The 22,245-nt window shown below is 52.8% G+C and overlaps 12 protein-coding genes across 12 annotated transcripts; 8 read left to right on the forward strand and 4 right to left on the reverse strand.

Annotated features, from left to right (window-relative positions):
• Positions 1-13: 13 nt before the first annotated feature.
• A1O3_06858 (uncharacterized protein) lies at positions 14-1,883 on the reverse strand (the record flags this gene model as incomplete). Its single annotated transcript, XM_007736974.1, has 6 exons — positions 14-169; positions 231-586; positions 649-907; positions 964-1,089; positions 1,158-1,584; positions 1,657-1,883. The coding sequence occupies 6 exons, from the start codon at positions 1,881-1,883 to the stop codon at positions 14-16; spliced, it is 1,551 nt and encodes a 516-aa protein (XP_007735164.1).
• Positions 1,884-2,558: 675 nt separating this feature from the next.
• On the forward strand, positions 2,559-4,521 carry A1O3_06859 (uncharacterized protein; the record flags this gene model as incomplete). Its single annotated transcript, XM_007736975.1, has 7 exons — positions 2,559-2,740; positions 2,821-3,105; positions 3,176-3,311; positions 3,361-3,384; positions 3,443-3,915; positions 3,971-4,005; positions 4,058-4,521. The coding sequence occupies 7 exons, from the start codon at positions 2,559-2,561 to the stop codon at positions 4,519-4,521; spliced, it is 1,599 nt and encodes a 532-aa protein (XP_007735165.1).
• A 597-nt stretch (positions 4,522-5,118) lies between these two features.
• A1O3_06860 (uncharacterized protein) lies at positions 5,119-5,942 on the forward strand (the record flags this gene model as incomplete). Its single annotated transcript, XM_007736976.1, has 2 exons — positions 5,119-5,860; positions 5,914-5,942. The coding sequence occupies 2 exons, from the start codon at positions 5,119-5,121 to the stop codon at positions 5,940-5,942; spliced, it is 771 nt and encodes a 256-aa protein (XP_007735166.1).
• Positions 5,943-6,664: 722 nt separating this feature from the next.
• A1O3_06861 (uncharacterized protein) lies at positions 6,665-7,796 on the reverse strand (the record flags this gene model as incomplete). Its single annotated transcript, XM_007736977.1, has 3 exons — positions 6,665-7,078; positions 7,158-7,495; positions 7,637-7,796. The coding sequence occupies 3 exons, from the start codon at positions 7,794-7,796 to the stop codon at positions 6,665-6,667; spliced, it is 912 nt and encodes a 303-aa protein (XP_007735167.1).
• A 246-nt stretch (positions 7,797-8,042) lies between these two features.
• A1O3_06862 (uncharacterized protein) lies at positions 8,043-8,990 on the forward strand (the record flags this gene model as incomplete). Its single annotated transcript, XM_007736978.1, has 3 exons — positions 8,043-8,094; positions 8,153-8,490; positions 8,547-8,990. 3 exons carry the CDS (start codon positions 8,043-8,045, stop codon positions 8,988-8,990), a joined length of 834 nt encoding a protein of 277 aa, XP_007735168.1.
• Positions 8,991-10,732: 1,742 nt separating this feature from the next.
• On the forward strand, positions 10,733-12,583 carry A1O3_06863 (uncharacterized protein; the record flags this gene model as incomplete). The annotated part of the gene is made up of 3 exons (XM_007736979.1): positions 10,733-11,059; positions 11,115-11,211; positions 11,259-12,583. 3 exons carry the CDS (start codon positions 10,733-10,735, stop codon positions 12,581-12,583), a joined length of 1,749 nt encoding a protein of 582 aa, XP_007735169.1.
• A 1,075-nt stretch (positions 12,584-13,658) lies between these two features.
• A1O3_06864 (uncharacterized protein) lies at positions 13,659-14,468 on the reverse strand (the record flags this gene model as incomplete). The annotated part of the gene is made up of 1 exon (XM_007736980.1): positions 13,659-14,468. One exon carries the CDS (start codon positions 14,466-14,468, stop codon positions 13,659-13,661), a length of 810 nt encoding a protein of 269 aa, XP_007735170.1.
• A 292-nt stretch (positions 14,469-14,760) lies between these two features.
• Positions 14,761-15,783, reverse strand: A1O3_06865 (uncharacterized protein; the record flags this gene model as incomplete). The annotated part of the gene is made up of 2 exons (XM_007736981.1): positions 14,761-15,649; positions 15,710-15,783. 2 exons carry the CDS (start codon positions 15,781-15,783, stop codon positions 14,761-14,763), a joined length of 963 nt encoding a protein of 320 aa, XP_007735171.1.
• Positions 15,784-16,260: 477 nt separating this feature from the next.
• Positions 16,261-17,239, forward strand: A1O3_06866 (uncharacterized protein; the record flags this gene model as incomplete). The annotated part of the gene is made up of 3 exons (XM_007736982.1): positions 16,261-16,278; positions 16,336-16,423; positions 16,518-17,239. 3 exons carry the CDS (start codon positions 16,261-16,263, stop codon positions 17,237-17,239), a joined length of 828 nt encoding a protein of 275 aa, XP_007735172.1.
• Positions 17,240-18,898: 1,659 nt separating this feature from the next.
• On the forward strand, positions 18,899-19,418 carry A1O3_06867 (uncharacterized protein; the record flags this gene model as incomplete). The annotated part of the gene is made up of 2 exons (XM_007736983.1): positions 18,899-19,222; positions 19,308-19,418. The coding sequence occupies 2 exons, from the start codon at positions 18,899-18,901 to the stop codon at positions 19,416-19,418; spliced, it is 435 nt and encodes a 144-aa protein (XP_007735173.1).
• Positions 19,419-19,847: 429 nt separating this feature from the next.
• On the forward strand, positions 19,848-21,344 carry A1O3_06868 (uncharacterized protein; the record flags this gene model as incomplete). The annotated part of the gene is made up of 3 exons (XM_007736984.1): positions 19,848-20,105; positions 20,235-20,678; positions 20,928-21,344. 3 exons carry the CDS (start codon positions 19,848-19,850, stop codon positions 21,342-21,344), a joined length of 1,119 nt encoding a protein of 372 aa, XP_007735174.1.
• A 228-nt stretch (positions 21,345-21,572) lies between these two features.
• Positions 21,573-22,162, forward strand: A1O3_06869 (uncharacterized protein; the record flags this gene model as incomplete). Its single annotated transcript, XM_007736985.1, has 1 exon — positions 21,573-22,162. A coding segment is annotated over one exon (588 nt), but the record flags the coding sequence as incomplete, so codon positions are not given.
• Positions 22,163-22,245: the final 83 nt, after the last annotated feature.

Consider the following 22,245-nt stretch of genomic DNA (forward strand, 5'->3'; position numbering starts at 1 on the left):
TATGCGTGTCCCTTTATGCTGCCGTTTTCTCACCGGCAGTCTCAATCTGAGATTCTGCAACCTTGTCTTGATTCTGCTCGCTGTCGTTGTCGCCAATGACATCCCGGAAGTGAACCTCCACGACGTCGCCGAATTTTTCACCGATTTCCTCGAGTGCGAGTCCATTTGTCTGGAAGGCACAGTCAGCATGATGATGTCCAGGCCCGTTTCAATCAATGACAAGAACGTACCTCTGGGAAGACAAAGAAGATGTAGACGATGGCGACGACGCAGAGACCCAAGAAGACGAAATAGTACTTGTAGCCAATCGTGGCGAAAGCCTGAGAAGCCGGGGAGCTAGTTGCGATGGCCACCGCATAGTAGGCACAGTAGGCGATGGAAGAGCCTTTCGAGCGTAAATGAGTAGGCCAGATCTCTGGAATGTAGCAATATGTGGTGTTGTCGATGAACGATGCCCAGAAGAAGACATATGCGTAGAAGATTCCCGTGGCGGCATTGAGTCCTGCTTTGTTTGTCGTTCCGAGGTAGTACTTCTGGAGGAGTGCCTCGATCACGAGCACCGCACCGACGAGGAAGCCGCCGATCACTATTCAGAGTCAGCACCCCATCGCCACATAAGACAGAGGCAACGGATGACGGATGACTTACAGAGGAGGGGTCGTCGACCAAGTCTGTCAAGCAGGAAGCCGTTGATAAAGGATCCGACTCCTGAGGTGAAGACCCATACCACCGACAGCCCGAGCTGAATAGTCTGGCCGTAACCAAGACCACCGAAGATGAGGGGGGTAAGGTTTGCAATCACCAGAACGCCAGATCCAATGTTCAAAAGCCAGATCATGATGGAGCAGATGGCTCGCTTTCGGAGCGACGGCGTGGCAAAGATATGCCAGTAGCTGGTCGACTCGCTCTGTTTAATCTTGGGTCAGCGCTCTCGTCTTGCCAGAGTAGTGGGCGATCACCTACGCTCTCGGCTTCTATCTGCGCCCTGATCAGCGCCATTTCCGCTTGTACCACTCTTTCGCCGTGGCCATCTGTGCCGACATGGAGGGTCCGGAGCGTCTCGAGCGCTTCCTCGTGACGTTCTTTCTCCTGTAATGAAAATGAAGATTAGTCTCAATGAGCAACCTTCGTATGGGGATGGATTTATGTCAACCTACCACAAGCCATCGTGGCGACTCCGGGATCAGAAACAAAGAGAGCAGAAGCAAGATGGAAAAGAAGGTGAAGATGACGAATTGAAGACGCCATTGATATGGATGATCGATAAAGTTCAACCCCAAGGCAATCGAACTCGACATGGTGTACGCAACATTGATTCCGACGCCGTGGGTGCCGGTGAGGGCACCTCGAGTGTGAAGTGGCGAGATCTCGCTCATGTAGGTTGGGCAATTGGACGTCAGAATGCCCGCACCGATTCCTGAGACGATGCGGAAAAGGATGAACATGGCAACGTGGACACTGCCGGCCATCAAGGCACCCGACACGATGAGAAGGATGGCGGCAAGGGCGGTGGTCTTCTTGCGGCCATACCGCGGTGAGATCCAACCTTGGAGCAGAGAGCCGATAAAGGCGCCTCCGAGGAAGCTGCAGCGCAGAGTCGTTAGCAGGGTCGGACAACGAACAAGAGGAGTGTGCTGGATGGACTCGGTCACTCACCCGCCCAAGATGCCTCCGATGACGGCGTCGGCATCGCTGCCGCTGAGGAACTTGTTGATGAAAGAGGTCTGAGCGAGACTCCCTGTGACCACATTGTTGGCGTAGCCGAACATGAAGCTGCCGAAGCCGGCAATCAAGATGAAGGTGATGTTCTTCCCCGTGGTCCGGGGTTTGATGTAGTCATCCTCACCGGCGACATGAGGAGTCGCCTGACTTGTGTGATGCATCTTGGGAGTGTCCAGAACTGAAGCGCAGGTTGTTGCTAGGATGATGGGACGGCCCCGCAAGATACCAGTCGGCTGATACTTATATACAGGTAGGAATCAGGGTGAGTGCCCCTGACTCCACGTGGATGGGTGTGGGAGGCCCAATCTGGGGTTATGGGCCGGAATGCACAGAATTGTACACGGAACACTGGGAAGCCACAACACTCACTAGCTTTGGCAACAAGCACGCTGTGGTCCTCGGCATTTGGCGGACTGTCCTCGAAACCCTGTTGCTAATCTGTTTTTTTCCAAAGCTGGGGTGGTGGTGGGTGGTGGGAGTTGGAGTAGGCGAAGCGGATTCCGGGGAACCAGGATTCACCCTACATTACGTCCGCCCTGTCCGTCTCCACTGTGTCCCGTGGACTCGACAACTCCCCGGAAATACAAAATGAAGGAAGGCATGGACCCAGTTGATCCGGCTGAGTCTGCGCTCTCGGCCTACCAGAGATGCTGTCTTGTGCCCACCTTACCTACCTGTATCATGCCGCCCGATTGGGCATCTTGCCACGCAGAGCCTCTGAAGGAAACAAAGTCAGTACAAATTTGATATGATTTATTCCACCTCCTCGTCCTTGCCCTTTTTCACACCCTGGCGGAAAGCAACACCGTGGTTTTACAGCAACATCAGAAGGCAACATGAGTCTTAACTTCATCCCAGGCAGCCCGGTGGTGGTGGCTGCCATTGTCATCGCCATCTTCTCCGGCCTTTATCGATTACTCCAGGTTGGGAGGCGTGATCCGCGCATGCCGCCTGGCCCTCCTACTCTTCCGGTCCTGGGAAATATCCATCAGATCCCACGCACAGGTTTATTCAAGCAGTACGCTCCCATCACACTCACCTCACTCTCAGTCCCCGCCAAAGAGTCAGTGAGCTTCTTCTGACCAGATGGACTTCTAGATTCCGAGAGTGGGCCAAGCAATATGGCTCGGTGTATTCCCTGAAGATGGGGCCGGCCAACGTGATTGTCCTTTGCGACCGAAGGGCGGTGCACGATCTTTTGGACAAGAAGAGCAAGATTTACTCGGATCGCCCTGAGTCGTACGTCGGAGACTTGCTGAGCCATGGCGATCACATTGTCGTCGCCTCTGCAACCGCTGAGTGGAGAGAGAAGCGGAAGGTGGTTGCTCACAACTTCTCTCCTAAGATGCTCGATGAGAAGCACTTCAAAGTGCAGGAAGCCGAGTAAGTTGAACTGTCTGCTCTCCCGCACAACCCGGATTTGTGTCTATGCTGACCACCACTTCCTGTCCAGAGCCACCGTCTTGATGGAGAACTTGCTCGACGACCCGGAGGATTTCGTCAAGCTCGTCAGAAGATACACTGCTTCTGCTGCCAGCTGTATTGTATTTGGACAACGGGCGGACAAGTACGAGGACTTCTGGGGTCATGTAAGTGTGCATTCTGTCTTGTGAATCGACCAAAACTGATCTTGTTAAGACCGTGTACGAAGTCATGGAACACGTGAGTCCTTACCCCATGTTATGTGTCTAACCCAAAAATATACTCATGGTCTGGTTAGTTTTCCTCCGTCATGGAGCCAGGTTCAAGCCCGCCGGTCGAGATCTTCCCCGTTTTGAAATGGATTCCAGAAAGTATGGCACTGTGGAAGAGACGAGCTATGGATGCCCGCCGAAGCATGGATGCTGCGTGGGGTGAGGCCAGGGCACGGGTCGAGGCCCGCCGAGCCAAAGGAATCCAGCGAGACTGTATCATCGACCATCTTTTGGACGAGTACAACGAGAAAGGCTGGCCATTTTCGCAGCACGCTTTCAACAATCTCATGGGTGAGTTGGTAGAAGGCGCGGCAGACACCACGGCATCACAGATTTGCACTCTCATCATGGCTTTTGCGCTCCATCCCGAAGTCCAGGTGAAAGCACGCAAGGAAATCGACGCAGTCTGCGGAACCGACAGATCCCCGCGCTGGACCGACTTTGCCGAGATACCCTACGTGAATGCCATTGTCAAGGAAGGGATGCGATGGCGTCCTACGTAAGTTATGACCCCCGTCGATGCTATACAAGTCCTGGCTAATTGGGATTCACAGCTCCCCGACCGCAATTCCCCATCTCCTGAAACAAGGTAAGAACATCCCTCCTAATCAACGGTAATGTGACTAAGTGATGTGATGTAGATGATTGGTATAATGGCATGCTATTTCCCAAGGGGTCGATCATCTACCTGGCATCTTGGGCAATCCATCACGACGAGAACATCTACAAGGGCGAAGACGACTTCAATCCTGACCGCTATATTGGCTACACCCGGCTTGCCAACGACTATGCTGGCAGCCCCGATTGGGAACATAGGGATCATTTTGGCTATGGAGCAGGGCGGCGAATCTGCCCCGGCATTCATCTCGCGGAGCGGAACATGTGGCGGATTGCGGCGAAATTGCTCTGGGCTTTCGAATTCTCTCAGGCTATTGATCCACAAACTCAGCAGCCCATACCTATCGACACTCATGCCTACACCCCAGGGACTGCCCAATTTCCGTTGCCGTTCCAGGTCCAGATCAAGCCACGGAGCCAAGAACATATTCAGCGGATCATCAGCGAGAAGAACAACGCCCTCGATTTCTTGACCCTGTATCGCTAGATAAAGGGAGTGCATAGAGGGAGTGTAGATTTAGATTTGGGAGTACATAGCAAGAATCGTCCTAGAGAATCCCCGCTACCATCCCATGCTAATTTAGGTTCAACTCGCCTAACTGTGCATGACTACGGAGTACATAATGATAAGGCCGAAATATGCTATGTACGGCCGCTCTGGTTCCGCGGAATCATAACTGAGTTCTGGGTTCTGGATTCTGGACTAGAGATCACTCCAAGTGGGATGCCCCCGCAGCCGGGGTCCCCATGACCGGTGCTTGGACCATGAACAGGAATCCGTGGAAATAATATTGCCTTGGTTTATACAAGTGCCCCCAAGCGAGAACACTAGGAAAATTTTCGGTGCATATACCAAGCACCGAGAGACTCGGAGGATTGGCGAGCGGGCCCTTTCACTTACGCTTATACCCCAGACGGAGTTATGGGGGCCCTGTCACCCAAATGGCAATTCCGGGTCGTTGCACTGTGAGAGAAGTGATAAAAGCTGTTCCGGGGATCCCAAAGTATACGTATCTTAGCCCTAGCACCATTGGAATTGAATTGAAGTTGAAGTCGAAAGAAAGCAATCATCCCAATCTTCAACATGGTCTACACGTTTCCGGGCAGGTTCGATGGGAAGGTCGTTGCTATTACTGGGGGCGCCTCAGGCATCGGCGCTGCCCTGACGAAGCGCTACATCGCTGAAGGAGCAAAGGTCTTGGTGGCCGACATGTGCGATGAGGCCAAAGGCCAGGGATTCATCGCACAATTCCCTCCCGAGCAGGTCTATTTCCACCATGCCGACATCTCCGACCCGGCTCAAGCAACCAGCGTCGTCACCAAGACCATCGAGCACTTCGGCGACCTGGACATTGTCCACAACAATGCCGGATATCCCGCCTATGGACAAATCCCCGACATGTCGGTCGACGACTGGGCCCGTGTCTTCCAGGTTGGAGTGGACGCTCCTTTCCACATCTTCCGAGCTGCCATCCCCGAGATGAAGAAGCATACGGAGAAGAAGACACGTGGAGTCTTCGTCAACACGATTTCCTCGGCTGGTATCTACGGAGACGAAGGTCTGGGCTGCTACGGCGCTGCAAAGGCCGCCCTGGCCAACCTCACTCACTCTATGGCTGCGGATCACGCTCTAGATGGAATTCGAATCAACGCCGTCGCACCAGGCTGGACGAGGACTCCGATGACTGCTGCGCTCAGTGAAACTCCCGAGATCTTCGAGCACGTCGCCAGCGCCGTGCCCATGCATCGACCTGGTGAACCCGAGGAGCTCGCCGCTGTGCTGATGTTTCTGGCGTCGGAAGATGCGTCATATGTGACGGGTGCAGGTGAGTCCAGTACTATATCCTATCGAGTTGTTCGAAGCTTTTTGTACTTGTAGTATCTGACAAACCATCTCCATCTGTCTAGTGTGGAATGTGGATGGAGGACTGCTGTCTATCAGTCGAATGCCGGCTTTACACAAAATTCAAACAGTGAGTCTTTCCGTGTCCAGGTCTGGATATCTATAATCCATGCTTACAGAGGACAATAGAAAGGATACCCTGCCGGGGAGAAGAAACGGTAGAGAGGGATTGAAACCTTAGGACATGTCACTACCGCGCATTGTTGGTGGCATCACTGATCAGGAGATTGAAGGTGTCTAGTCCAGGTTTTAGTCGATATCTCTGACGGTCTATCTGTGTAGCTTACCCGATGCCTGAAGTATTACAGGAAATGTAGTGAACCACGCAAGTCAATGACTGCAAGCTAGACCTGTGTCATAATGTCAGTGTCGCCATTTGAGCTTTTCAGTGAGATTTTTCTCAGTAAAGAAAGCGGCAATGGGGCGTCAATCTGGTATAGGTCAGGACTAGTCGTATGAGCATGCAGGAGCCGAAATAATCGATGGAAATCCCTTGACTTCGAGAAAATCCTTGGTTGTACACTTGACCAGGCTTGACCCTTGCATTTTCACTGCAATAGATTGTGTTCATTTGATATCCTGGACCTCCAGGAGTCCTGTCAACGAGGAGCTGGTCAACTACATGAGCTTCCTGTCCATAGGTAAGATGCGAGTGTAACTAATTCGATCACTCGGACCCGTTCCGGCAGTCCGTAAGTATTTTGGCTATATACTGTACTTGCACCTGCTAAGGTGGCCCAGTAGTTAAATGAAGTCCACCATCAACAGTCAATGTGATTCCTGTCACATATGAAGCCCTAGGAGAAGACAACCAAGCCACCGCATTGCCGACATCCTTGGGGTCCCCGTGGCGTTTCAAGGCAGTTTTGGACACATACTTGTCATCGGCGGACTCGAGGGTCGGGTTGATGGTGTGTCCTGGTGCAACCATGTTGAGCCTGATAGCCTTTGCGCCGTAGTCAAATGCATCCGTTATGGTCAATCCCAGGACGCCCCCTTTGGTGGCGGAATATAGCGTCAATCCTCCCAATGGGCTGGTAGATGATAGACTACCCACGTTCACGATGCTCCCTCGTCCCAGCCCGGGGAGGGATTCTTGCTTCAGCATTTGTCTGAGCGCTGCTCGCTGGCATAAGAAGATCTAGGGTTCAAGATGAAATGCGTCAACTCAGAGTCCCTCAAAAGGAGGAAGAGCAGAAGAAGGCTTGGAAGGTCAGTACCCCTCGTAGATTGACTGTGTAGGATTTCTCGTAATCATCTTCGTCAAGGGCCGTGACCGGCTGCACAGCATGCTCGTAATCAGCAATATTGGCGGCGAAATCGACACGGCCAAAATTGTCAACCGCCCGAGCATAGAAGGCGTCCACAGAGGCTTCATCGCTGATGTCCAGATTCACGATTTCGACCTGTGCATTCGGTTGTTCGCGCTTGATGATGCTGCGGGTTTCCTCGAGCTCTGACAGAGACGCGTCCCCAAGCACGAGTTTAGAACAACCATCTCGTGAGAAACATAACGAGGTTGCTCGACCAATTCCTTCTTCCGTCAGTTGCGAAGCCACTGGTTGGGGTGTCGTTCTAGTGACTTGCCTGAGGCAGCGCCGGTGATTACGGCCACTCCGCCTTGTAGAGTGTCGGACATGTTGGAGTATTTTGGATGGTTTCCAAGAGGTTGAATGGTGTCAAAGGTTGAAACAAATACGAACTCTGCTACCACCGGCATGACCTCGAGAATGGTCCAGCATGGGCACGTACGACCTGAGAGCTTGGGGCCCCACAACTCGCTTCGGGCGGCCGGACTTCGGGGTAAAGACTGTCACAGCAATCATGAGTGAGACGCTCTCCATTTTATCCGCGGACATGACCTGATCCAATGATTTAATGGTCCGTGCCCGAACCAGCTGCAAAACACCCCGGAACGAGAGCATGCCATCTGACCCCGGGGCTTACGCTTAGTATCTTGGGGGTTGAGTTGGGATTCTGGCCTAAAGAACCCTTACTACTCGTTGTCAATAACAAGTACAGTAAATTGATCTATACGCAACGACGGTAGGACCATAGCACCGCCGATACCGAAACCGAACGACCAGAAGGATCAATTTGCAATCATGGACCCTATCATTGCTGCCGGTGTAGCACTGGTCACCGGTTCAGGCTCCGGTATGGTTCATTCCCTTCAGTGTTGAGTGGCAAGGTCTTCTCGCCGCTCGGTTTCCAGTTCTGCTGGCTAAAGACGGTGCAGGCATCGGGCAGGAGATTGCCCTCGGATTCGCGCGCAATGGCTGTCGAAAGTTCTTCCTGGCGGATATCGTGACTCCCGGCCTGGAAACAACCAAGAGTTTGATCGAGCAGATCCAGCCCGAAGCCAAAGTGGTCACACACAAGGCGGACGTCAGTAACGACTCCTCCGTCCAGGAAATGATAGATACGTGCATCAAGGAGTTTGGCCGTCTCGACTTTGCGTGCAACAATGCCGGAATCGCCATGGGCAACACGTTAAGTGTCGATGTGCCCGTCGCCACGTTTGACCGAGTCCACAACGTCAATCTGAAAGGAGTAAGACAGCTCTCGCCTCGAGCATGGTGCTAGAGCTGACCGTGCCACTCGCAAAGATCTTTCTCTGTCACAAGTATGAAATCGCAGCCATGCTCAAACAGGAACCTCTGGCGGTACCAGGGGTACGAAAAGCCAGTCGCGGCTCTATTGTCAACACCGCATCTATGGCCTCGCATTCGGCAGTGTCACTAATCGCCCCCTACACAAGCTCCAAACACGGGGTGCTCACCATCACCCGCGAAGATGCCCGGCAATTCGGCAAGGACGGAATTCGCATCAACTGTGTCAGTCCCGGATATGTCGACACCCCCTTACTCCGTGGTTCAGGTCATGGAGGTGAATACGTCCGAGCAGCTGAAGAAGGCTCGCCCATGAAACGCCTGGTTGACCCGGCCGAAGTAGCAGATGGCGTGGTCTTCCTATCGGGATCTGCTGCTTCAGCTATCACGGGGGTTAGTCTACCGGTGGACGGGGGCGCACTGTTGTACCATATGCCTTAAAAGTCGTATGAAGGCATACCGGTGTGGCATTCGTAGAGATGGTTGATTTTAGAGTCAGCATTTCGAACCTAGGAACCAGTTCCCAAAATTCAATTGACACAAGGGCTTGTACTAAGTAGCGTCTTGAGATGTTTTCAGTACTGGCAGACCTGTCAGATGAGGTTGAGAAATTACTGTAGATGAAGCTAACATCCCTGGGAGTAAATAAAAGCGTGGCCACGGACCTGATTCTAGCTATTATTTGTGGCTGTGAACAGCTTCGAATCTATCAAGTAACTCTGGATCATCAACCGATCTAGTATGATATATCGACCTACCTACCTTCTATACCCTTCACAACATAGCATCGGCTAGACGATTGGCCATCGCCTCCGCTGTAGAGATGACCTCAGTTAAGGACCTAGCTATTGTGTCTGGTCGATGCCTGACTAGCCCGTATCTTACAAATTACGTCTGGTCTCTCTTCAACTCCTAAATCGGTCTAAAACATCTGCTGTCTTTACTGTGTACTAATGCAAACCTAGGTACAACCATATGACTCACAAGGTAGTCCAGGCACTCTGCCAAGGAATGTAGGGCTATGTTGCGCAACAAAGTATTTAGTCTAACACGTCCCCAGATCTTGTTGAAGAAAGAAAAGTCATCCGTCCAGTTCACCCGCTAAGCAGAAGTTAGCACTTAGCCACATGCCTAATTGCGTGCTACCCGGGCTGGTTTGCCCAAAACTTCAGGGTGGACTTGATTAGCGCTCACCGCTGAAGGCTTAGGAGGCTAAGGCCCGGGGGCCAAGGGGCCTAGGGCTCCCCCGGGCACCAGCGATGACCTCGCCCTTACTGGACGCTGCTTGATCTACTCCGTAGAAACAAGCAGCCACCATCTACAACAAGCAAGTATAAGCTTCGTCGCCTTCTTCCACCATATCACAATGTAGGTCTATGCGCTGAATCTGAATCCGAATTTGAAATGGTCATCCTGCACATCAGCGCCTCCTACATAAGATGGTAGAATCACACATCGTCCTTCTCCATCACGATGTCGAGCTTCCGAGAGCACCTTCCTTTCCTGGCTGCACAAGCCAAGAAAGCACCGGAAGATTACGAGAGCTGGGGCCAATCCGCTGACTTTCTTCTTCCTGTCTTATCTGGATCAAGCCACAGTTATGCAACACTAGGTCCAAGGTCCCGGAGGAGGAACGGAGAGAGTCCTTCCAACCACGGCTCACTATTGAAAGACAACTGTGGGCACAGCACGTTCCAAGAGAGTCTCAACACCCGACAGCTACAGTATCTTGAAAGTGTGGTAGCGGCTTCATTGCAATGACCATAATTCACGATGTCGCTACAAGGACGCTGCATCAAGAACACTGTTTTGGCCACACAAGGACTTGGTGACGAGGTGGCGCCATGCCACAGACAACGTCCACTTGCCCTGGCAGCTGAAGAGGTCGGCCATCTTCCTCGATACAGAACGAATCGACTTGAATTCTGACACGTAATCTGGGCGAACGATCAACCTGGTGATGTGGAATTGGGTTGCTTCCCCCACGATCACGCCATCAGCCAGGTTGATGGCTCAAGATTTACATCCTGCTCCCCGCATGTAACAGCACTCGCTACAATTACATCACGGCAGTGAGCTCGTTACAGGCTATATAACCCCCTCTGTTATCTTTCTTCCGAGCCTTCTTGTCTCTTCGTCATCAGACAAGCGACCCTGATTACCTGGAAGGCCTCTTGACAATAATGGACAAAGTAGGAGTGCTTGAAGCCTTTCCGTCCAGCAACGAGAAACATGCCTCCGGGGAAATTCGACATCGACCACAGCGAAGAAAATGGTGGCAGATTGGCGGCAAAGACATCAGCTATGTTTCGGTCGACGACGGTCTTGAACAGAGGTCGGAAACCTCGTCCGAGCATGACGGTTCGGGCCTCATCAAGAACGTCCACAATGTCTTCGAAGCCCCAGAGGCGGTGAACATCTACAAGCCGATCAAAGGATTTGAAGGCAGTCATCGTTTCGATCCGTCAGCCACATGGACCCCAGAGGAAGAAAAGGTCCTGGTGCGGCGGGTATGTGGTGTCCAACACACACGGAAATGGACTTCGCTAACCAGAATTTATGCAGCTCGATTGGATCATCGCCCTCCCGGCCTGTGTTATGTTCTTCGCGCTGCAGCTTGATCGTGGCAACATGCCCCAGGCTCTTTCTGATAACATGTTGGGTAAGTTGACGTGGCTATTGACCGGACGGAAGCTGACCAGGTGGAAGCTGATCTCCACATGAACACCAACGACTACAACAATGGCATGACCATATTCTACTGCTCGTTTCTGTTCGCCGAACTTCCCTCCCAGCTCATCAGCAAGAAACTCGGTCCCGATACCTGGATTCCCATTCAAATGGTGGCCTGGAGTGCCGTGGCCGCGTCGCAGGCGGCTCTCACAGGCCGAACCAGCTTCTATATCTGCCGTTTCCTGCTGGGGGTGATCGAAGGCGGATTCATCCCCGACACCATTTTATATCTGTCATACTTTTTCAAGAACGCCGAGCTCCCCAGGCGGCTGTCGTGGTTCTGGACCTCTTACCAATCTACCCAAGTGGTCGGGGCTTTTCTCGCCTACGGCATCCTTCACCTGAGAGGCAAGGGCGGGTTGGGGGCAGGTTGGCGCTATCTCTTCTTGATCGAAGGCCTTATCACGGGCTTGATTGGAATCTTCACCTGGCTCTACCTCCCGGCGTCACCCACTCAGACCGCTCGGCATGGCATCAAAGGCCTCCTACGACCCCGGAACGGATGGTTCACGGAGAGAGAAGAGGTCATCATGGTCACCCGCATTCTCCGTGACGACCCGAATAAGTCGACCATGCACAATCGTCAAGGTATCAGCTGGAAACTGTTCAAGGAAGCCCTCAGTGACTATGACATGTGGCCCATCTACATTATTGGTCTTTCCTGGACCATTCCGCCCACGCCGCCGCAAGCCTACATCACCCTGACATGTAAGGCCCTGGGCTTCAACACTTTCGAGACCAACTTGTTGACCATTCCGGCCTACGTGCTGTTCATCCTGCAGCTGCTCTTCTGGACTTGGGTGTCGGAAAAGATCAACCAGCGTATTGTGATCGGCTTGATCTCCCAGATCTGGTGTCTTCCTCTCCTCATTGCCCTGGTTGCCCTGCCACCTCACTTCCACGGATCCAACTGGGCGAAATGGGCTCTTTCCACTCTCCTCGTCGGTTATCCCTACGCCCATGCTGTCCTTGTGGCTCTCACCTCGCGGAATGCCGGGTCAGTCCGGACCAGGACGGTTGGCTCGTCGCTGTACAACATGGCGGTCCAGGCCTCTAACGTCTTCGCGTCCCAAATCTACCGAAACGACGACAAGCCGTATTACTATACCGGCAACAAGGCTCTACTAGGCATCGTTGCCTGGAACATTGTGGCCTTTATCGCCGCCAAAATCTACTATGTCGTGCAAAACAACCGTCGCGACCGAATCTGGGAGTCGATGACCCGGGAACAGAGAGTACACTATTTGGCCACCACCGCCGACCAGGGGAACAAGAGGTTAGACTTTAGATTTGCTTCGTGAGCGCGAGATGGAACTGAGATATGATGGACGCTGTGGTCCCAGGTTGCGGCGCAGTCGTCACCTAACTAAGATATATGTCATAAGCACATGGGGGAGGATTTGGTCAAAATCGTGGTATCGTTTAAGATTTCAAAGATGGTGACGAGCAAGAAAGACCCGAGGAGACTTTGGATGGCTGTGCCGGTCAGCTGAAAAGTTCTTAGGGCTTATCTCGCAGGGCATGATGATTGCAACAGTCGAGATCAAGTCAGCATGCACCTGCCCATGAAGATTAGTGGTTCTTAAATCGCGACTGCCTTCCAGAAAACGAGACTTCTAGTCATGACTCTACCTACAGGTTTTTGTATCACAGTCAATCAAAACAATATTTTCCAATCATGATATCAGCATATATGAGGCACTTGTACTGAGTTCTGATAGCTACTGTTACTAGTATTATTGCTTGTTGTTTGCAATAATGTCGTGAGTTTGAAACCAGCATTTTCCCTCCTCCGTAATGATATTGACATCAGCTCTTTAGGTCCAGCACAACCAATCCTCCTGCGACTCCTATTGCTATTGTTCCCGAGTCCTCCCATCCAGCGAATGTTGAGACCACCTTTGACGCTGCCATATACCGGCCAATAGATCCCAGAGACTCCCATCACTGGGCAATACATATCACCTCCACCGCGGCACCCTCCACCAAGTGTGCGATAAGATCGGCGGCCGAGGTTACTATGTAGCCAGCGAATGCTGAGGCGTGCGGCCGAGCCACGCCGGACTCTACCTAAGGCGTATTCGTGTCTGTCGTATCCGCATGCTGTACCTGCAAAGAATTCGGAAGCTGATACAACGCTGGTCAGTGAATAATGTGTCGTCGAGATGGAACTCCCGGCGATGGGTTGTTGAGATTGTGGTTTGGTTGCGTAATGCTGGCATTTTGCTGGTTGGTAGGCGGGCGCTTCGTCGCCTTCTGAGGAGGAGAGAGTATTGGCAGTGAATTGTACTCTGGATTATTCTTTGGCACATCATTCTGAGATTTGATAGCACCGATGGCAGCGATCAATAGTCCATTGGACATAGATTGTCCAGTTTATTGCTGTACCTCAGTGTTTCTCGGCTTCCGCATGTTTTGGTTCAGGAATTCGGCGATGTCATCCACACCTTGAGGCTCATTGATCCAATGACCCCCGTCCTGATATTCGTGCCATTGGGTGTCCAATTTAAAATGCTGCATGAGGATATCCCGCATTCGCCTTCCATTCTCGATGGGGACAAGGCCATCATCGATAGAGTGGCCGAGAAAGATGGGAGTCAACCGGAGAAGCTGCGCCAGTGACTCTTCTCGGGGTTGTTGACCAAAGTAAATCTTCTGAACTGCGCTGAAAAGCTGGTCGTCATTGACAATAGATGCTGTAAGATTGTCTACCGAGTTCGCAAAGGGCATCCAGCTACATAGGCCAATTAGGCCAGCGAAGTTTTGACCATCAGCGAAGAAGGTGGAGAGCGCCGTGGCAAATCCCTGGCTGATTCCCCCCAGGAAGATGTTTTGTCGGGGCACAAGAGCCTCTTTAGCTCTTATCACTTCTAGGAGGCTAGCAATACTTTGCTTCAACCCTTCTGCTTGGATTTCAACTCGCTCCTCGGGGTCTTCGACTGACCATATGTCGAACCATTGAGACATGGTGGTATCGAATCGCTTCGACTCAGAAGTCGGTGCTGTAGGGAAGACCCATTTGATGCCTGGGAACAAATCTGGAAGCGTGCGTGGTTGCCCCGCAGGCTCGGACGCCTCACTCTCGAAGAACTCGTCCGCAAATGCTTGGCTATTGCTGTCTCGACCATGGAGAAAGATGACGGTATGGGTGTGTTTTCCCATCGCTTGTTGGGTAGTCATATGCATGTTGACGAAATGTAATATCAAGGGAAGTAGTGTGTTAATTTTAAACGATGGGAAATGGAGGGTTTGAAGATCAAAGAACAAGAAAAATTTCTAACAGAACATCCGGAGCCATATATAATTACACAACAACTTGGCGAGGTCCTAAGCGAAGAAAACACACTTCTATATCACCAGTTTGGTTGAACCAGACTGAACTCGAGTAACCGTCGATCCCAAAAGTCTCTTTCCCACCTAACCAGTCAACCCTTTGCTTTAGTATCAGGCAATTACGTTGATTTGGGCGCGAAGGTTATTACTCAATCCAGTTTTCCCTCTTCATCATCTCCCTAGTCCACTCGTCCAACCTCTCTGCAAGTTGTCCATCCTTCGCAGCACCGCTCTGCCACCGTGGCTCACCAAAGCGCCGGAAAATCTCGAAATACGTGCCGCTCTGCTCCGCCTTCATATCTTGACTCGCCGCACAGAACAAACTGGTCCACGACCCCTTATCTGCGGGCCATAGCAATCCAAACCAGCGTAAGACCGAGAAAACACTCATAATTCCCGATCCCGACTCCCCCACCGACGTGGCGAGGTTCGTCTCGACCAGACCCGGATGCACAGATGAAACCCAGATCTCGCCATTTCTGCTCCGCGCACTGGGAGAGCCGGGGCCGTACGTCTTGTGCAGGGTTTTGGTGTGTAGAATATTGGCGAGCTTGCTCTGTCCGTACCGCGACCACGGGCCGCCATCCTTGAGCGATAGGTCTTTGAAATTGATGCCACCCTTGGGTGCGCCCAGGTGGCCCGATGAACTGAGGTTGACGATGCGCACGCTGCCTGGAGGAAGGCCCTTGGCGGTACGTAGCATCAGAGGAAGCAGGTGTTCCGTCAAAACCCAGTGCGCGAGGTAGTTGGTCTGCCACTGGGCCTCGTGGCCATCTTTGGTCATTTGGAAAGGCGTCGCCATAATGCCTGCGTTGTTGACCAGCCCATGTAGGGCTGTTTCGAGGGCGAGGAAATGATTGGCAGCCGCAACGACGCTGGTGAGGTCCATGAGGTCCATTTGCAGAAGGTCGATGTTGGCTGAAGGGTGCATTTTCTTGATGCTGGCGATCGCTGCTGTGCCCTTCTCTAGGGATCTGGCGACCATGTAAACGTGGGCGCCATGTTCTGCTAGGTGGGACACAGTGTAGTAGCCTCTGTGGTTTGGCGAGATCAGTCATTTTGGCTTTTGGCGAGAGGGGAGAGGTGAGACTTACATGCCGGAGTTCCCACCTGTCACTATGAATACTTTGCCCTGGAGATTAGGGAGAGTGTCGGGATGAAAAGTCATGTTCAAATGAATACTTGAGTCAATGTGTGTAGCATCGAAATCAAGGAATTACCACGATCTTTATAATATTGCTGTACTTGCATCTTGGATGTCAATCCGCGCATTAGAGGTGGTGAGCAGGCTGCATGACCCTTGGACATGTAGAAGAAGTGGACCAATGGGAGATCAGCGAGGAGTGAGCAGGCTGCATGATGCTAGAACTACTCAGGCTAGATGATAGAGTAGTGTCCAATATTGTCTACCATCATAGCAACCGCTGTCTGTCTGCGCCACACGGAGATATTAGTTTCTCCGTTCCGAATGTCAGACCCGCCATTGTGAGCAGACTGCATCAACCGCCTTGTCCAACCTGGAGAAACTTGTATCATTCATCACCAATCTCATTATCATCATCGCCGTAATTCCAACGCCAGCATCATCATGATGAGTTTATATCAGCCTGTGAACTCAACCGCCCCACGAGTCCAACTCGCGTCCATGCCACAATTGGCCGAGGTACGTACCAGGCCCCATACCAACACCAAACCGACATGACCTGCTCACCACGTCCAGGCGATAAGTAGGGAAGACGACTGGACTGGGACCAAGGACGCCGCAGTACGCAGACGGGTACAGACTAGACTCAACACAAGGGCATACCGTAAGTAAGGCCATATCTTCTCTTGCGTCCCAATCAGGAGCCAGGACCGGTCCGATCAAGAGGTACCCAATCGTCGAAACTAACAGTCCAGTAGGAAAACGCAAAGCCCTAGCAAAAAAAGCCGAAGTATCCAGTGCCACAGCTGGGACACTAATCAAACCAGAAGCTCTGGTGGAGTGCTGGGATATTGAGCAGCAGTCCGTGTCCATCGTCCCAGCATCCCGTATTCAGCAACTCTACAATGCAAGAAACCCATTGCTGCCAGATAAATCTAGAAAACAGCAGTTCAAAATGGTGTTTCCCCTCTGTCCAGACCACCTTATCATACTGCTCCAATTCAACGCCCTCCGGGCCCTGGCCGTCAACCGTACTCTAATATCAGGAATCCTCGTCACACCGCTCGACTGTGCTGAGGAAGTGATCCATATTATCCCCTACCCTACCAAGCCTGAACTGGTCCCCTCGACACTCCTGCCCACCACCCTTCAACAAACGGTACCACACGGCGACTGGATCGACTTATTCCCGTGTCCCGTCGGACGAGACCACCTGATCCGAGCCATCGGTACCTTCGACGAAGACGAGCTGTGGGCCGACTGCATCGGTGGGCTGTACGAGGGCTTTCCCGACGACGAGGTTAAACGACGTGGCATGATTGCGTGGTCGCCGCCCTGGGACATCGCAGGGTGGGAGATGTCGGAAGGGTTTCTAAGGAAATGGGGGTGGTTGATTGGCGATTTGCCCGGGGCTTTGAAGGCAACAAATCAGTGGCGGATAGAGAGAGGCGAGGAGCCATTTGTTCATGAAACTGTGTGACATTTATGTTGCCCGGCCACCTTTTCGTTATTGGCCGAGCTCGATGTTCAAGCCACTGGGTAGCATATCCCCGCACGGTCAAATTTGTGGGAGTATATATTCGGAACTCAGATATGACCTTGGGGGCGAAGTCTCAGTCGAGGTAATCATAGCCCTACCGATATGTTGATGCTTTGGTGAGCTATAGTTAGGACTGCTCTCACGTTATTCCAGCATCCATACTGGTGAACTAAGACAGGATTGGCAATGTTATTACGTTATGAAGCCTTGTCCAGGGTTGTCTCATGGCATCAAACCGTCAAGAGATAATGCTGGCTGCGTATTAGATTAGCTCCTAAGGAGAACTCAAAGATATTGTCAGGAGATGACAGTGAGGAAGGTTGTACCAGGACAAAATCCGTTGTAATCAACAAGAGTAACGGGGCAGTTTTCTGTTGGAGGACGGCGTGTTGATGTATGGCTCCAGTCGCACCTGAGAGGATTCACCGCTAGATAGGCAATACATCTAGAACTTCGAGGTCTAAGAAACATAGGGGTGAAGAGTTCCTTATTCTCTGTCATACAGTAGACCTAAGCCCGGGGGATGCTCGCTGATATTTGACACGATGTTGGATTTGATCAAGCCAAGATGGTGGTGGCCACTAGCTATGAATGAAGAAGATCGTTCTACACTTGATTCACCGCTAATTACGTGAACTGTAAATGGTGCCATAGGCACGTAATACAGCCCAATGTGGGGTTGTGGAACTAGGAGCAACAGTTCAAACCACAGGGATGTTGCCTTGTAAGGAGAGACAGTGACGGCAATCTACAATGCAACTTTCTAGCTACTTGCTTGACGCCAGACGTAAAGAAAGAGGCAGACATAGAGGCGGATACATTGTACTTTAAGAGCATGCGTGAGTATATCTGATAGCATTTCGAGAGCTGAGGCTGTCGCTCTATTTGGCTTCCGCGCTCGTTGCTGCGACAGTAAGCGTGGGATGGCGTTGTGATCGCCCCCCGGCGGGTGGACCTCGTCTCCAGGATCGCAGCCCCCCTAATGGAGTGGCGCCCTATTGATATGCCATCGTCGAGCTGTATCGAGCTGTAGTGTCTTACCGGTCTTTCCGGCATAAGATTCAGAGCGGTTTATGCTGCCTCTGAGCGTCAAGTATTAAAAGTAAGCAGGTTGCCGGTCACCGACTATCTTTCTTATGGTATTCTCTATACTCCCTAAAGCAGATTGCTTTACAGGCCTCCCTGATATAAAATCCCTGAAACTAGATTATCAGTTAGGCTTCTACTGTAGTGTGTATTCCTATAAGAATCAAGATGTCTAAGTAAGCTTAGCGTGCTGTTGTTATCAACTTAGCTGGGATTGCAACATTCTATACTATGCGCCTATTCGATCAGCTCTGCAAAAGCAAATAATAGTCTGGCTGCAAGGGTCGCGCAACAAACCGCCACTATGCCGCCAGAACACTTGAGGCCGGCCAGGGCACGACAAATTGAACAGGCTAATGAGCGCAAGAGAGTACAAATTGAGTGCGCGGTTTGGCACCTCGAAGTCGGCAAAACCCGATACCAGCTTACTATAAAGCCTTGCTGAAGGTGCGATTAGTGAACATAGGGCCAGGCTCTTCTCGCTCAGTTTACTTTAATTCCCACATTCAGACCATGCCTACCGACTCCTTGTCAGCCGCCGTCGTAGTGTCGTCGGGCAAAGATGAAATCACCGAGAAAACCACAGGGGCGGTCTCACCCGCCACGGAAGTGAAATCCTTGGATTCTCGAAATCTGACCATAGTACCTCGGGGAGATGCTGGGTCAGTACCAGACCTAGACCTAGGTCAGGTCACCGGTGTCGACGATGATGCCGTTCTTGACGCGCGACGGGCTTTCACAGCTGAAGAGGAAAAGCGACTGATCCGACGAATAGATTGGCGTCTTCTTCCTTTGTTGTCCATCTTGTATATGGTCAAGACTATTGATGCTGCGAACGTAGGTCTGACCTTCCATCCGGACTTGGAAATATCAAGAGCTCTCTCAGAATAGATGGAATACTTATATCACTTAATCTGTGCAGGTGTCTAATGCGCGTATTATGGGCCGAGGCACCCCTTACAACATCATGACCGAGCTTGGTATAAGCTCGAATCAGTACAACTTTGTCACCACTGCATACTACGTAAGTTGAGGGTGTAACCTATCCGTAGAGCCCGTGAGGCCTAACTCGATTCCAGGTTCCGTACATTCTTGCCGAAACGCCTTCGAACCTCGTGTTGAAATACTTCCGGCCTTCGGTGTGGCAAGCACGAATATCAGTGAGTAATCAGTCTAATAAACCATGGCGGCCCGTAGCGTCGCCCTCCGTCAGCGTCATTGTCCAAAAACGGTGTGTAGCGTCGACGGGTCGGTCTCCACCCGCGTAGCGCGAGCTTTCGGTGTGTAGCGTGAATCTATGATCCTGGATCGCGTTAACGCGTCGCCTCGTTCACACGGAGAATCGTGGTAAACCAGTAGTCGTAGTGATTCCCCGTCACAATGACATAGGAAGCGGCATCGTCATCCCCGGCGACGACTTCACCGTGAGAATCTTATGAACGATCGAACACCCAGAATCACCATGTCTCCGGCACGGCTCAAGGACCTCGGTCTCGTCGTCACCCCCGAAGCCGCGCTCGTCTGTCAAACGTGTCGCCACGCGCTCCCAGCTCAACCGGCCGCCGTTCGACGGCACCTCCGTCAGACTCACCTCCTCGACCGTGATGGCCAGACCGGCCTCGACGAACTCGCGTCCCGGACCTTGACCGACATCGCGCACCTGCAGCCACGCTCGGACGAGTCGCCCGAGGACCCGCTGCTCCGAACGGCGCCTGGCTTTGTCTGTCTCCACTGTCCCGAGCGGACGAGTAGCGAACAGCTCTTGTGGCGGCACCTCTCGACTCGGCATCAGATCGCGCGGGTGGACGCCGTCAACCAGCGAGACTATCGACCATGCCTCCTGCAATAGTGGGCGGTCTCGGGATCCACGGCGCGTCGAGCATGGATCGTCTCGCCCGCGTCCGATCGGACCGCCGTGGCGGGGGCGAAGCGTAAAGCCAGCTACCACTATGGCCAGCGACGCCGCACGAAGAAGGTGACGGTGGTCGCCCCCGCTCGCCAGCGAGCCCTCCTGGCCCAGGTCGCGCTCCCGGCGGCCTTGTTGACCAGCCATGAGCGAGAACGACGACGACTTCTTCCGTCGTCCGACCTCTCGCCGGCTCGGGTGCCCCATCAACTCGACCAGATCGTAGCAACGACGCCATGGCTGCAACGGACGGCCTGGATCGAGCTATTCGGTCGCGCCCCGCGAGACGTGCTGGCCACGATGACCCAGTATCCCGGTCGGGCGTCTCGCACGGACGGTCTTGACTTGGGCACCGTCGACGGCCGAGAATTCCGGATCCCGGGTGAGGTAGAGGGTCGAATCCATCTCGCTCTTGACGCGACCGACCGCGTCTTTGATCATTGTGAAGAGACCGTTCGCACTTCCGGATGATGAATATTACACTGGCTTAAGAGCAGTCGAAGCGACCAGGTGTACAAACGGCCGTTCCAACTCGTCAGCCAGGCCACCTCGACCGAGAAGTATCGACGGATGTGGAAGCGAGGTCTCGCGCTTTGCCTCCGATGGGCTCACTTGCCGCCTTGACGACGGAGCCAGCTTCACCCAATCGTGTTTCAACCCGAACAACAAAATCTTCTTTCGAGGATCTGGGAGATCCTCGAATCGTCTTCTCAGCCGACACACGCTCACCCCGACATCGACGATGGTGATGTCGAGAGTGACTCCGAGAGCGAGTACGAGAACGACGGCTTCGATGAGAGCGACGAGGAAAGCGACGAGGAGAGCGATACCAGAAGTGACATCGACAAGGAGGATTCACTCACGACCGACTCGGCGCCACTTTCTCCGTTGGCTTCGACACCTTCATTCCTCGACGACCCGCTCACTCGACTGATTTACCAATTTAATCTCTCTCTGTGCATGGACGAATTCCACGACGGTCAGCCCGCTTCCAGCCCGTTCATCGTCCTCACCGGGATCTTCGGCCTCACGCCCAAGGGCGATGGCTATTAATATGCTCGAACCTACACCCCTCAGATCTCGGCCTTTATCTACCTGCAACGTCTCCTCTTTCTCCAGCACTCGCGAGACACGACGCCGAATCCGTCACAACAGCTCACGATCTTTCAGCAGATTCGACGACGATACATGTGTCTAGGATGCCCGACGCCTCTCGGGGAGCACATTAGTCTGCTGCAGTACGGTCGACAGCTCCTGCGTGCCGAGGGTCCGACCTTTCAAATGTGGTGGAGTGACGACAACCAAACCCTCCGCTTCCAAGAGCATTCACTGCACGTGAATCAGTTCCGTCAGTTTGCTCGATCTCTCCTGGACCTGGCCCGAGAGAAGTGTGACGGTCTCATGTACTCGTGGACACCACCGGTGGCCCTCCACCAGATCCACGACACGATGAGCCAGACCACTCCCGGCTACTCGTTCGTCCAAGATCCTCACAACGGTCTTCAGACGGGCTTCTTGGACCTCTCGACGCGGGCGTACTACCGCAGTCCGACCCCGGTCTTCCACGGCGAGCAGTGGGCCAAGCCGACGGCGATGCAGTACCTTAAGGACCACGAAGATTTTCTCGCCTTACTGTACCAGTTGCTTTTCGTCTGGGGTGGTCAAAGTCCGCGCCCGAAGGAGTTGAGGTCGCTCGAGATGGTTAATGGGCCCGCCACGTCCCGCGGCTTCTTCATCCACAACGGCGCCATGGTATACATCACCCGCTACCATAAAGCCCAGCGATCTACGGGCCACCAATTCCACGTGGCTCGCTTCCTCCCGGAGCCCATCGGCCATCTCGTGTTTTACTACCTGGTATACATTCGACCGTACGTGGACATGCTTCTCCGTCAGTGCTTTGGTCAATCGCAACCCATGCCCTACCTCTTCACCTCGAACCCCATCGTCGCCC

The sequence above is a fragment of the Capronia epimyces genome, assembly GCF_000585565.1.
Source record: "Capronia epimyces CBS 606.96 chromosome Unknown aczIQ-supercont1.5, whole genome shotgun sequence".
In the NCBI taxonomy this organism is placed as follows: Eukaryota; Fungi; Ascomycota; class Eurotiomycetes; order Chaetothyriales; family Herpotrichiellaceae; genus Capronia; species Capronia epimyces.